The 12,488-nt window shown below is 37.1% G+C and overlaps 2 protein-coding genes across 2 annotated transcripts; both read right to left on the bottom strand.

The window, feature by feature from the left end:
- Positions 1 to 5,776: 5,776 nt before the first annotated feature.
- Positions 5,777 to 8,102, bottom strand: LOC141906251 (G2/M phase-specific E3 ubiquitin-protein ligase-like). The gene is made up of 4 exons (XM_074795497.1): positions 8,037 to 8,102; positions 7,107 to 7,296; positions 6,740 to 6,943; positions 5,777 to 6,547 (listed from the first exon to the last, which is right to left on the bottom strand). Exons 1-4 carry the CDS (start codon positions 8,100 to 8,102, stop codon positions 6,285 to 6,287), a joined length of 723 nt encoding a protein of 240 aa, XP_074651598.1. The 3' UTR covers positions 5,777 to 6,284.
- Positions 7,598 to 10,811, bottom strand: LOC141905966 (uncharacterized). Its single transcript, XM_074795096.1, has 9 exons — positions 10,761 to 10,811; positions 10,558 to 10,685; positions 10,049 to 10,354; positions 9,889 to 9,974; positions 9,489 to 9,564; positions 9,252 to 9,313; positions 8,885 to 9,016; positions 8,693 to 8,721; positions 7,598 to 8,082 (listed from the first exon to the last, which is right to left on the bottom strand). Exons 2-8 carry the CDS (start codon positions 10,597 to 10,599, stop codon positions 8,703 to 8,705), a joined length of 723 nt encoding a protein of 240 aa, XP_074651197.1. The 5' UTR covers positions 10,600 to 10,685; positions 10,761 to 10,811; the 3' UTR covers positions 7,598 to 8,082; positions 8,693 to 8,702.
- Positions 10,812 to 12,488: the final 1,677 nt, after the last annotated feature.

Raw genomic sequence — 12,488 nt, 5'->3', positions numbered from 1 at the left:
TCCTGCGAAGTACTAAAAAACTTCGAGATTTTTTCTACATTAGCTGCTGACTTGTGTTTAGTTGTGGAAAAATGTTTTTTTTCTATATCATTAAGGCCACCATGCGATATGTTGATATGCGAACCACATCTATCACAGTATGCGTAATAACGGCCTAGCGAACTAGGTTTAATAAAAGAATATTTCTGAGAATATTCGTTCTTAAACCTCTGCTTCGTTTTACTAGATTCATTTTCTTTGGTTTTTTTCGGAGGAGGCTCACGATCGTCATTGGTGTCATCACCAACATCGGAGGGAAAAGGTTCTTCGTCTTCAACTTCAGATCCTGTTTCAGTGACAGTAAATAAATCCATTTCTGTTAATTTCCAGCATTAATTCCACGTACAGAACTGAAAGATACAAACAGTAAAAAGTCTCTAAATCTACATGCAACTCGATGGTGCTGCCATCTGCCAAATATGCGAACTAAAAGTTTACTTTGAGATGCACTGCTCAAAAGCATCTTAAATTATCTTTTTAAATCAAACTAATACAAGAGTGACAACATTAAGGTTCAAACTAACAAAGCAATTGCTTACCGAAACAATTCAACCACAAATAACGAGTCCACACGTTGAAATCTAACCCGGATCTTCGAATGCTCATCGCGTTGCGAAAACGAGCTAATTACCGCAGTAAACCAATTCTTCTCCGAAACGATGCAGAGCAATTTGACAATAACAATCACATTTTGCCACATGTCATAATATTTTCACAAGAATGATTTAAAACAACGTATTTTAAAACGAATGAACTTTATTTTGATTCTTGAAACAAATTAAGAAGCTGCTCTCCTACTACGAAATAATCGTGCGCCATGCGTAGATAAAATCAATAACACAGTTACTCTCATACACACACACACACACACACACACACACACACACACAGCGCTGTTTATCGCCTGACCCACGTACACAGTATATATAGCGACGCACTCATCCGCCGCGCGCGTGCATATATATTCCCCACCTATTCAATTCTGTTCTACCAAGTCATCATACTGTGTTACAACGCGCTGGCGGGTGGAAAATTGGACATCGCCGAAAAAGGAAAAAAAATCGGAATTTTGTATACCCGATCGTATCGTCGGAATTTCTTCACGCAAATCGGGAGGATTCCGAATAATTCGGGAGGGTTGGCAGCCCTGTGAATTAGTTACTGATTCAACCTTTAAGGACTATTGTATAGTCAAAGCCAGGTTAATTTGGATCATAGAATCAGTCTTCTTTTGAGAAATTTAGAATTGAATATTTTACTTATAGGTGAACCACAATCAGTATCCAAATCAGGTCAAAATCTAGATAAAGCGTGTTTGTAATAGAAATGTGGAAAGGAGCTGTTTCTCAAATTGCCTGCCAGAAGTTTTGGTCTAGATCCAAAAACTCTTATTTTCTTATAACTAATGCCACTCAAAATTTTAAAATTTCTAACATCCCATGTTCAAAAAGCGGGTAGTTGAATCCAGCTGAAATAGGTTCATCCCATGTTTACCTCCAGGTAAATTGACAATTTCCATAGTATTTCTATGAATTTGTCCATTTGTTCTGATCCTATTCCGTGCAATAGATGGCATCCTGATCGATTATTGGCTGTCAAAATTTGATGAGGTTTAATATAACCTCAGTAACCTTATCAAGGATTTGTAGAATTTAATTCTGAAATGCGGTAGAACTCACTTAATTCTGATATTGAAATCCAGATTTTTACTTAGTCGGGATGAAATTATTGGTACTATCAATCAGAAACTATGTAAACTATTGTTCATTATTCAGAGAAAAATCTGGACAGTCCCTAGACATCAGAAAAAAGTGAGTTATACTGTATCACAAATGTCGGAAGCATTGAAGGAAGTTTCCATTGGATTGAGTCGACTGTACATGGATTTCAAGTCAGTAACATATTTATTCAGGTCCTTTCAGTCTTAAGAAACAGCTGGGATCCATAGTTACTGTTGTGCATGTACAGCCAGAGATGACAAAAGGGTTAATTCCAACTGCAGAAGAGACTAGAGGACAAATGTAATGAAATATATAGTTTTTGAACCAAAGAGTAACTTGAATATTTTTTTTTCAAAACAAGAGGGTCCTGTAAAGTCGAAGTCGCTTAAGTTGTCAATAGCTGGGACGATCATTACGTTAGCGAGTAATCCAAATGACATAGAACTGAGTAAATTAAACTAGAATACGACTTATCCGAGTTGGACTATATGGCCGATGTAGGTGAAGGAATACTTATTCTTAAATGGACCTAGTTTGAGAAGAGTCTGATGTACATCGAAAGTCAAAAGCAAGCAAAAGCAAGAAATTAATCTAAACATGATTAAATGACAATGTTGGTAGTTAATTTATTTTGACTTGTTTGCATAGCAGGTAGAGCATCTCAAAATTTCGATGGTTGCTTCAATTAGAGGCTAACTCGCAGAAGGGGGTGTAGGGTTGAAGGTTTCCCATCGATTGATCACTACTATAGGATTCGAACCCGCTCTCATAATGGGCGACTTCATATCAAATTGTTTTAATAAAATCAATTAGAGTTTGATAGGTTTTTCAAATTAATTTTTCTATTCCATTTTCAATAAAAAGTTGTTACCAAAATACATTCATAAGAACTTATCCTTAGCGGAGCGCAGATGAGTGACGATCGATCGCCGGTCGCAGCGATTAGCAATCGCGTGCGATTCATTATCCAATGATGGGTAAAACCAGGGACTGTGTGCACGTGCATGCGACTTGCGAGCGGCGATGAGAGCGATTGATAACAAAATGGCAGACATCGAGGATGATTCCTTCAATGCTTTGTTGGGAGCTTATTTGATTTTGTTGTGTTCAGTCGAACGCTCTAAATACTTGGTTCGAAGTTGGATATCAAGCAGGCACAGCCGTGGGCATTATGGGCTGTGTGGCATATTTTTGTAAGAGAAAATATTCAATTACATGTAATTATGTTCCATGAAAATAAAGTCAATGAATCTTAGCTTCATAACAATCTCATAAATGAGCTGGAAGATAGCGTATCCTTTATTGGAAGTACCACGTGATGTATCGGTGGTCGCTGATTGGCCTAAAATTATTTTTCCATCGTGTCGCTAGCTCCCACGACTGATGAGCGATTTCACTGCGACGTGCGATTTTCCGTCGCACAATATTAACATGGTTCCCACAGAACAGGGAAATTGGGAAAAACTTGGGAATTTTGAAATAATAATTCCCGGTTTGGAAATATTTGGGAATTTGAAAAATTCTCATATCAGGGAAATATTTGGGAAATTCATTACATTTCACGTATTGCATTTGCCAAGGGAAACTTTCTTCAGCAGTTTCCCTTGAGAATCACCTTTATCAACCAGTCACTACTAAAATGTTGACTGTAGCATGACAATATGTGTTCATTTGCATTTGGGAAAATTGAAAAGTCACCCATGAAATACTTGGGGAAAACTTGGGAATTTTGAATTCATATAACTGTGGGAACCATGTATTAAACATCCTATTTCTCGAATCACACTAAAATCGCACGAAAAAATCGCCCGTCTTCGCCAGACTTTTGTCTTTGTTCTCATTAGAAAACCAATTGTATCCGATCGACATCATGAGGAAACCAACGCAACATGTCATAAAAAAGCAACAGTCCTAAAACATCAACACGTGAAAGTTACCTTACCTGTAGATACCTGCTGGTAAAACTGCAGATCCGCTTTTATTAGCCGTTGTTGTAACAAATAGTCAGGGTTAACATATGTTTCCTACAACACTATGAATTCATATCATATATTACGTATTTCTGCCATCATACCACCTTTGATTGTAAATTTTATTTCCGGATCCACAAGATTTAACGACGACCTTGAATTGAATTGAACATTATTGACGACTACACTTGCCGCAGGTGGCACTTACGTATGATGATACTGAATAAAATTTAATTGATAATTTGTTCATCGCGATTAAACGCTAGAGGGCAAAATAGTCGCGACTTTTAACACGCGATTTAGGCGCGTCTTATACGCACTCGCGTTTAATCGCGCCTGGAACAAGCGCGCAACAAAGTAACAACTGCGTGTAAAATAATCTTGTTTTAACCGCGGTTTAAACGCGTTTTGTGGGAAGTTTTATCTAGGCTGTACCGTAGGTTTTTCACTTGTAATTTTGTTATTTTATTTTTCAATTAAAAGTTGTGATAATTGCGAAATACACTCGTGAGAATGTCTTATCTTTGTCTGTGGTTTCTCATTAGAAAATCAATAGTTCCAACTTTGAAAGGGTGGGGTGGGGGGTTAGAAAGAATTAGACAGTTATTCTAATTGAAGTAACTATCGAAATTTTGAGATGCTCCCTTTAGTCATACTCGTATGTCTTCTCTTCCTATTAATCTGATGCTAGATAATTAAATTTCAGCAATGGTTCGTGGAAGACCTAAAAGAGAGATACCATATCAAAGTCTTGAATATCTTATTCTACATACATTCACTTATAAAGAGATTGGCATTATGTTCAATGTTTGTGAAAGAACTATTGCTCAACGTGTTATGGAATTTGGACTTCGCGTCTCTAATATGTCAGATAAATTATCAGGTGGGTAAGGTCTTGTAAATCACCTATGATATCTGAATACAGCTACATTGGTTTTCGCATTTCTTTAAACCGGTAAACGCCTAATTCGGTGGAAAAAATTAAAGTCCCAACTGTACTGGTTTAGGCGGAGTCTACTGTATTTCTTACTAGCAAATAAAGCATAATTTTTCTATTTGCAGATGATATTCTTGATGACATCGTGGCAGATGCTGTAGCCATTCATCCTAATTGGGGAGAAAAGCTACATGCTGGTCACATACAAAGTTTAGGCCTTAGAGTTCAGCGTGACCGGATAAGGGAGTCGTTAAGACGGGTCGACCCAGATGGAATCGATGAGAGGAAACGGAAAACACTGAAGAGAAGAGAATATTGGGTTCCAGGGCCAAATTTTATATGGCATGTAAAAAAAAACACATGCACAACTTTTTCAGTAGAATAATTTTTCAGTTAATTTATTTATAATCATATTCTTTATAAATTGGTAATACAAGTTTTGAGCTCAAAATGATGTGTGCCAATTATATTCTCTTTCATTTAGGAACTAATGGCAGCTAACTTGGATGATCACGAGAGAGTTATGGTGCCCTTAACTCCATGTCCCATAGATGAAGCAGATCTACCAGTGTTCCAAGAGTTGTCAAGAAGTTCAATGGAAACAGAACATGACTTAGGAAAAAATGCTTATATTGAAATCCGACAAGCTTTCCTGCATTTATTATTGTAATATACAGTCAACTCCTCTTAATCCGGATCCCATTAATCCGGATTTTTAATTATTCCGTAGTCATTTCAAAGTCCCGTTTTTTCTTGTTCAAATCCTTAATAAATTATTCAGTTAATCCGTATGAAATAATCCGTATTAATTCTTAAGTAATCAATTTACAAGTGAAAAAATTAATAATACACCCCTTAAGGGCTATTTCCTGCCTATACTAGGCCAGGTATTAATATTCTGAGAATTTTCAAATAATCTGTATTTTCAGTTAATCCGTATGATTTTGCCAGGTCCCACTTCTACGGATTAAGAGGAGTTGACTGTAGACTGTAGACTTGACTGTATATAGATAGAAACCAGCTGAATCGTTTATCTGAAACACCAATGTTATGTATTATTTGTTCAAAAAATATAAAAACTTAATGGACTGAATAAATGAATAACGAAGTAGTCTTATGAATAAAACATAAGTTCATAAACTGGAATGTTAATTGTCAATCCACAACAAGCCTTTTGATATCAATATGATTGAACTGAAACCTTGACTGACAAATTCAATGACCGGTTTTCCCTTGAACCTGTTACCCTTTAAAGCCTGGCCCACTCTAGGGATATATCAAAGGTGAGTGTATGATGGCACATTTCCCATCACCTGCCTTTGATAAATTCCAAGAGGGGGCACTTTTAAGAGTCAACAACCAGTATGCTGGGCGGGGACGGAATTTATATTCGTGAGGGATCAGGCCCAATTCCCGACCACCGTCATACTAGCTATTGACAAAAAGGGTGCTTTGAGCTTTAATGGGTAAAGATTCTAGGACTATTATCCGACTTAATACATAGTAAATAAAACATACAAACAAATGGGATGTGTGTCATGAGGATTTCATGTTGATTTACTTCGAATATCCATTTAAAATGAATGCATGTATAAAATCATTTTATATACATCCAAATCACGGGGAATTGTATATACAAAATGTCATCTCCTTGACAAAACTTTTAACCTCAAGCATCTTTTTATTCACTGGAAGTCTTATTACCATGGCACAAGTATTGGCATGTACTAAGTATCCATCACCACTATGATTGAACTCGATCCTAGGCTTGTGGTGGAAACCTATTATTGGTTTCTGAGAAGATCCTGTGACAAACATGTGAATATCCTCCAAGGACAGGGTCATCTCACCAACATCTGTTTTTTCCTTGATATTGCCTTCTGTAACAGAATTTAATGAAAATAACTCATTGTTTGTTTCAATTATCAAGTTCAGAATGCAGAGAAATAATAATTTTGTTACATAAGTTTGTTCTGTGAAAAATAAAAGTGAAATTAAAAAGAATAGCAGCCTTAAAATGGATTTTGACTGTAGATGTATAAATGATAACACCAGGAGGTGCTTAAACCTACCAAATGATTCTTCGAGTAAGAACGTCCAATTCATGATAATTTGTTCTTCTTCTACCCTCTTATTTGATCCAGGAGGGGAGTAATCAACATGAAATAACTGTGTCATGTAGTCTACGGACATTGGACTTGGAGCCCCACTAAAGACCTTTTCGAATGATGAGGGGAATTTGCGGATGAGATCCAGAACTCCGAGAGTCGACATGCCTGCATAACATAAGATGTACAAGAATTCAAACATTGTAGCCCTAATGAACAGAATCGTACCGAGCTCTCTGCGTGAACAGAAAACAACCTTAAACCCAAGCTGAGACCGAAATGTAATATAGCTGCATTCGCAAATTCTACTGCTAAACTGTAAAATACTAACCTTCTAGAAGTTGGTTTAGCTCTGATTTTGAACGGTGAACCAGGGAGTTCAAGGCCAGATACTCTACTATCTTTTGTTTGTCGGACAATTTTATGAAAATAGAGGGTTTTGTAAAGCCCATTTCAAAGCGACATTCTAGATTTTCATCTACAAATTTCACCAATTCAGCTTCGTCACAAATCTCATTTAGCTGCAAAAGAAAGTTGAAACAATCAAAAGTGTATTAGTACTGTCTTATAATGAACCCGAATACAAACTCTTGAACTGAGAGTCCAGGGAAACCATGCCTACTTTGTGAAATGCTTGACAATTTGACAATTCAATATTCAACATCATGGTAAACATATACAAATCAATGAGCTTGAAACTCATTAGGAAGCTACAGGTCGAGGAATTAGCAATAGCCCAAGTGGGCTAAAAAGTGAATGCAACAGCCCACTAGGACTTCAGTACAAATGGGCTAAAAAAATTAATGAATACTACACCTGTTGTAGTTTTTTGCGTAAATCGACATCAGGCACTTCTTCGACAACGATTTTTTTGGCATCATACTTCTCGTACAGGATAATTTTGGCAATTAATGAATTAAAAAAGCGGGCCCCAGCCCCGCCATGAATAAGGTTCAAAGCTATTAACTGGCCAAAATGAAAAACATGATCTGTTATCCAGAGCTACCAAGTCATGACTCAGTGATCTCGAATTTTCTGGCACAAGAAGAAGCGGAGATCTAGCAGCCTCTGAAATGACTAATTCCAGGAATTCCCTTCGAGGACCACCATTGTCAATTCCAGCCTCTCCCAAGAAGGTCACTTGAACAGGCTTGGTTAGTTTTGAAGAATTCGTCCTCTTCAGCTTAGCAACGGCATCTTTAAAGATAAACTTTCTTCTACACGTGAAACTCAATGTCTCTTCGGAATCTTGTTCAACTACCTTGGCAGCGTGGTCTTTTACGATAACCTCAAGAGAACGGCCATCCCTAAAGTGAAAATATTTCATTCTATATTTAACCTTTGAAAATAAATTGAAAAGACCTTAATGAAGTGCAACATAATGATGTGATTTAAACTTGGTTACAGTCGCTTTTGTGAATGTTAACAAATACTTTTTTTGGTTAGGGTTAGAGTGTATGGGGCACCCACACACCGCTACTGCGGCAATCGAGGATTCCACTCATGGCAGGCGAGGATCCGCCAGGTTCGGTGGTAGATAGTTGGTCGTCCGCGTTCAATTTCTTCCACATTTCGATTAATTAAATCTGAATGAATTTTTCTCTCATCTTTCCGATACCTAAGTAAAAGAATGAATTTATTGCATATTTGCATAGTATATGGATTCGCGAGTCTAAAAATTCAGTTCAATGAAATTCAATGAACTGATTTTGAGAACGGAAGACCTGTCGCCATCTGGTGGGTGAATCGCGTTCCATAGATAGCTGGTGTTGTGGGTTCCCCATTGAGAAGGAAAGCATGTACATGTACCATATATAATAAATCTACACACCGATAGCCTAAGAAAGTACACATAGACATATAAAAAGCAGAGACCTGAATATAGACTGGGTAACAAAAATATATCCATGCTACTACCTTTGTTCTTTTAGATAATGATGCCGTAACTGTAAAATAAATTTGGATTATCCATGACAAGTGTGAATGTGGCATCGTGAAAAGCTGATAGGAAATTGTCTATGAATGTTAATGCAAGAAAATATAGTTTTTCAATTTCCTGAGTTTAATACAATTCACGTTGACAGTGAAAAGTTTACGACCGTGGCTTACCGTTCCTCTTTCAATTGTGGTTCCACCACCTCGGCTAAGCTGTTAGCAATTGCCTGATTCAAATCTGCATCACTGTCATCATCTGGAAACATCATATCTAAATCGGTAGTAAGATCAATAAACTCCTGGTGCCTAAAATAAAACCAATTATGCATTTTATATAAGCTAATTTAGTACAAGAATCAGAGGGTGTGTCCAGGATGCTGGAAAGAAGCAAGCCATTTAAGACAATCATCTCGGCTTTTTATGAAACTAATAATGCATTAAATATCTTACATTTACATGTATGGTAGGTAGTATTGACACCTGATGATGAATTGTAAAACATATACAGCGAATATGGAATATAGCTGCTGAAGAAACGTACCTGTGGAAATTGTAGGCTGAATTAGGCCGAACTTGTTTAGGATTTCTTTCTGCATCATTTGTCTGTAATCCATAATAATAATAATCCTTAGGTCCATTATAGAAAACTTATCACTGATAAAATATTTAGTGAGTGTACTTTTTAATTCAGCAGATACAACAAACATAATAAACTGTTATTGCCTGCAATCTGAAACATCTTGTTACAATGTACATGTATATTACAAGCTATACATACAGACGAAATGCTCCTCTTAACAGCAGCAACAGCTGCAGCAGCAGCATTTGAAATCTTCGGTAGATCATCGATCAAACTAGCGATTTAAGAATAATATTTAAAAATTTAATTCCTTTCATCTGTAGAGTGGAATCCTCATCATAACAAACAATAAATCAATTCATCAGATACGGATAACATACATGTATATAGAATTGCGACCCAAGTAAGACAAATTAATTTTATACTGGTTTTAACCAACAGGACCCGGTTCCACAGTAGTGAGTTAGAGTTAACTCTGAGTTAAAATTAGTTCATTTTCAATGTTTTAACTCGGAGTCAAATCTTAACTCACAACTGTGGAACTGGGTTCTGATTTTCTGGTCCTGTGAAGTTCGTTGTAATAAGAAAAAATATATACCCGTCACAGCTTTCAGTGTGTTCCCTCAACAAAGAGAGTGGAAATTCCTGATCGCATTTCAAGCACTTTTCTTTCACTGATTCCGCCTACAACCAGAAACAAATTTTATTCATACTTAAGATCATTTATAAGAACAGCAGAAAATAGTTCATTGACTCACCTTTGGAGTAGTTTGCGACAATATCTCTCTTTGTATGGGGCGAATATAGATTTTTCCTCGAGCCACAAGGCTCTTCAAGGCATACGGTGTGATGGAGCTGCTTTCAATGTCAAGCAGCTCCAACATTTTATTTGCCCTGGCAGCAAGAAACTCGAAACCACCACCGGTGGACAACTGTGGAAACACTTCGAACAATTTACCTCGAAGTTCTATGAATGTTGAATCTTTTTCTATTTCCAATGTTTTCTCGCCCAATCCTGACTGTATCAGGCTAATTCTACTTTCCCTGTCATGCGGAATAACCATCTGGAAGCAATGAAATAAAACCATTATTGAAACAGATCGTATTAGTGATAATTCGAAGATAACTTCTGCAAAAGCAAGTTATTAACTTGAGTTATACAATGTACAGTTACTTTGGTATTTTTTAATCAAAACAGCTTTACAATAGGCCTATTAACTTTTCAATGTCTGAACTGCTGGTATATGAATGAAAATCTATAACTTACACAGTCAGGATTGCCTAGACAAAAGAAAGTTAATTTCATCATAGCCGACTTGTTTTTCGGATCCTTTTTTTTGGATGTAAATAAAGTTTTCCTCTCCTTGCCTATGTCATAGGACGGAATAGGTACAGCTAAAAATTTAAAGCATAGGTTTAGTACTGGTACTCGTTATTACAACTTATGATTGTAAATTCCCATTTACTCACTTGGACGATTAACACAAGTTGATGATATAAAGTGCCGACATTTCACTTTCAGGAGTGCTCGATCGCCCATTCTTGTTACTCCCATGGAGGTGAGGTCAGTGTCGAGCATTGCTACGACAGCTGCTGGAGTTACCTGAATAAGATAATGAAAATATTCTGCAAAACACATTATCTCGCTTGTGCTGTGAGCCCAATTATGTTACCGCTTCGAGAGAGTAGGCCTAGACTCTGCGCCTGGAAAAATGTTGTTACCGGTTATTGAGAAATACCAGCGCCAGAAGAGCACTTAGTTTACATCCTTATTACACGTCACAAGACATTACTTCAGGCTTGTAAAGCTGCCTAGCCTGTCATTAGTCATTATAATAATAAAATGATCTTAACATATCACAATTCATTTCCATCAACAGGAGACGATCGTCCGGGAGTGGGTGCACGTGCCGGGCGACGATATGGTCTGGATCTTCTCCATATCGACGATCCATCCATCCAGATCCATCAACGTATCGTCCGCCGGCAGCGGCACTCGACACTGGTGGTAAGTGGTAGGCCTATGTATATATCTGGATGGATGGGCTTATTGTCCTTATATTGAATAGTTATCCTTACATTTTCCCTCCGGAATGTTTCTATTACTTCATCAAGTTTCAACTCGGAAAGAATTGCATCCATGATTTGTATACCGGCGTGATTAGATTAGATTAGATTCGAAGGAAAGCGCGAAAGTTTCGGATTGTGGCGTACTATGTTGCGTCGAAAAGAGCGATATGATTCAATTAAATTCTAACTTTATTGAATATATAATACCGTGGCGCCACCATACGGTGAACTATGGAACCTTCACGTAAATAAGCTACGTCGTTACAAACTACCCACGTCGCAGCGAAATAGATGCGATGAAAAGTAGACACGTCGCAAATATACTACGGTGCAGCAATTATCCTACGTCGGAGAAAATATACACCGACGCAAATATACTACGGCGCAGCAATTATCCTACGTCGTAACAATGGTCATGTTTATTGCATGAATCGCGTTCCATAAAGAACAACCTTACGCGGTTCTAACTGTTCCTGACGTTTAAATCCCATCCTCGTCGCCAATGTGGTGGATGAGTGGGCCAAGTCCAGAGGATGACAACGGATTTAACCAGGAAATAAAATTTAACAACTTTATTTATCGGCCATATTGTACAAACACACTTCCGGTTTGCTAACTACCGAACATAACCTTCACAGAGCAAACACTACATCTAGTATTTACATTCACATAACTGCTATGAACTGACATTGACAAAAACGGTACGCCTCAAACTACGACATCTGATCCAGCAAGGCAGAATCTCGTTGTCGCTGCTTTGCAGCCATATTTTATTATCTTTTTCTGTTGGTAAAATTAATTCACAATAATCATGATTATCGCATATTTTTTAATGAAAGATTCATAAAAGAACTCTCAGAATAAAATTTAGTAATACATTTTCTACTCACACTGTATATATATTTTATTAGTATAATCATTTTCTATTAAAAAAAAATTCAATTTGTTTTAACCACACATAATGATTCTCATAGATATAATGGGTGATTTTAAAGTCGGTGTTGGTGTTAGTGTTGGTTGTTAGTGTTAGTGTTAGTGTTAATATCTACCAACTTAACAACCGGTGTTGTGTTAACACTAACACTGGTGTTGGTGTTAACACTGATGTCACCACCGTTGTTAGTGCCA

The sequence above is a fragment of the Tubulanus polymorphus genome, chromosome 5, assembly GCF_964204645.1.
Source record: "Tubulanus polymorphus chromosome 5, tnTubPoly1.2, whole genome shotgun sequence".
Classification (NCBI taxonomy): domain Eukaryota; kingdom Metazoa; phylum Nemertea; class Palaeonemertea; order Tubulaniformes; family Tubulanidae; genus Tubulanus; species Tubulanus polymorphus.
This window is presented reverse-complemented; position numbering and strand designations above follow the sequence as displayed.

Bases quoted from the DNA above. Each gene is read 5' to 3' on its own strand.
- LOC141905966 (XM_074795096.1), bottom strand. From the start codon at position 10,599: ATGATGAAATTAACTTTCTTTTGTCTAGGCAATCCTGACTGT. The intron at 10,355-10,557 runs GTAAGTTATAGA...CATTGCTTCCAG, and splicing joins GTCTAGGCAATCCTGACTGT to ATGGTTATTCCGCATGACAG. The intron at 9,565-9,888 runs GTATATATTTTT...TTAAATCGCTAG, and splicing joins CACACTGAAAGCTGTGACGG to TTTGATCGATGATCTACCGA.
- LOC141906251 (XM_074795497.1), bottom strand. From the start codon at position 8,102: ATGAAATATTTTCACTTTAGGGATGGCCGTTCTCTTGAGGTTATCGTA. The intron at 6,944-7,106 runs GTTAGTATTTTA...TATGTTATGCAG, and splicing joins GCTAAACCAACTTCTAGAAG to GCATGTCGACTCTCGGAGTT. The intron at 6,548-6,739 runs GTAGGTTTAAGC...ATTCTGTTACAG, and splicing joins CTTACTCGAAGAATCATTTG to AAGGCAATATCAAGGAAAAA.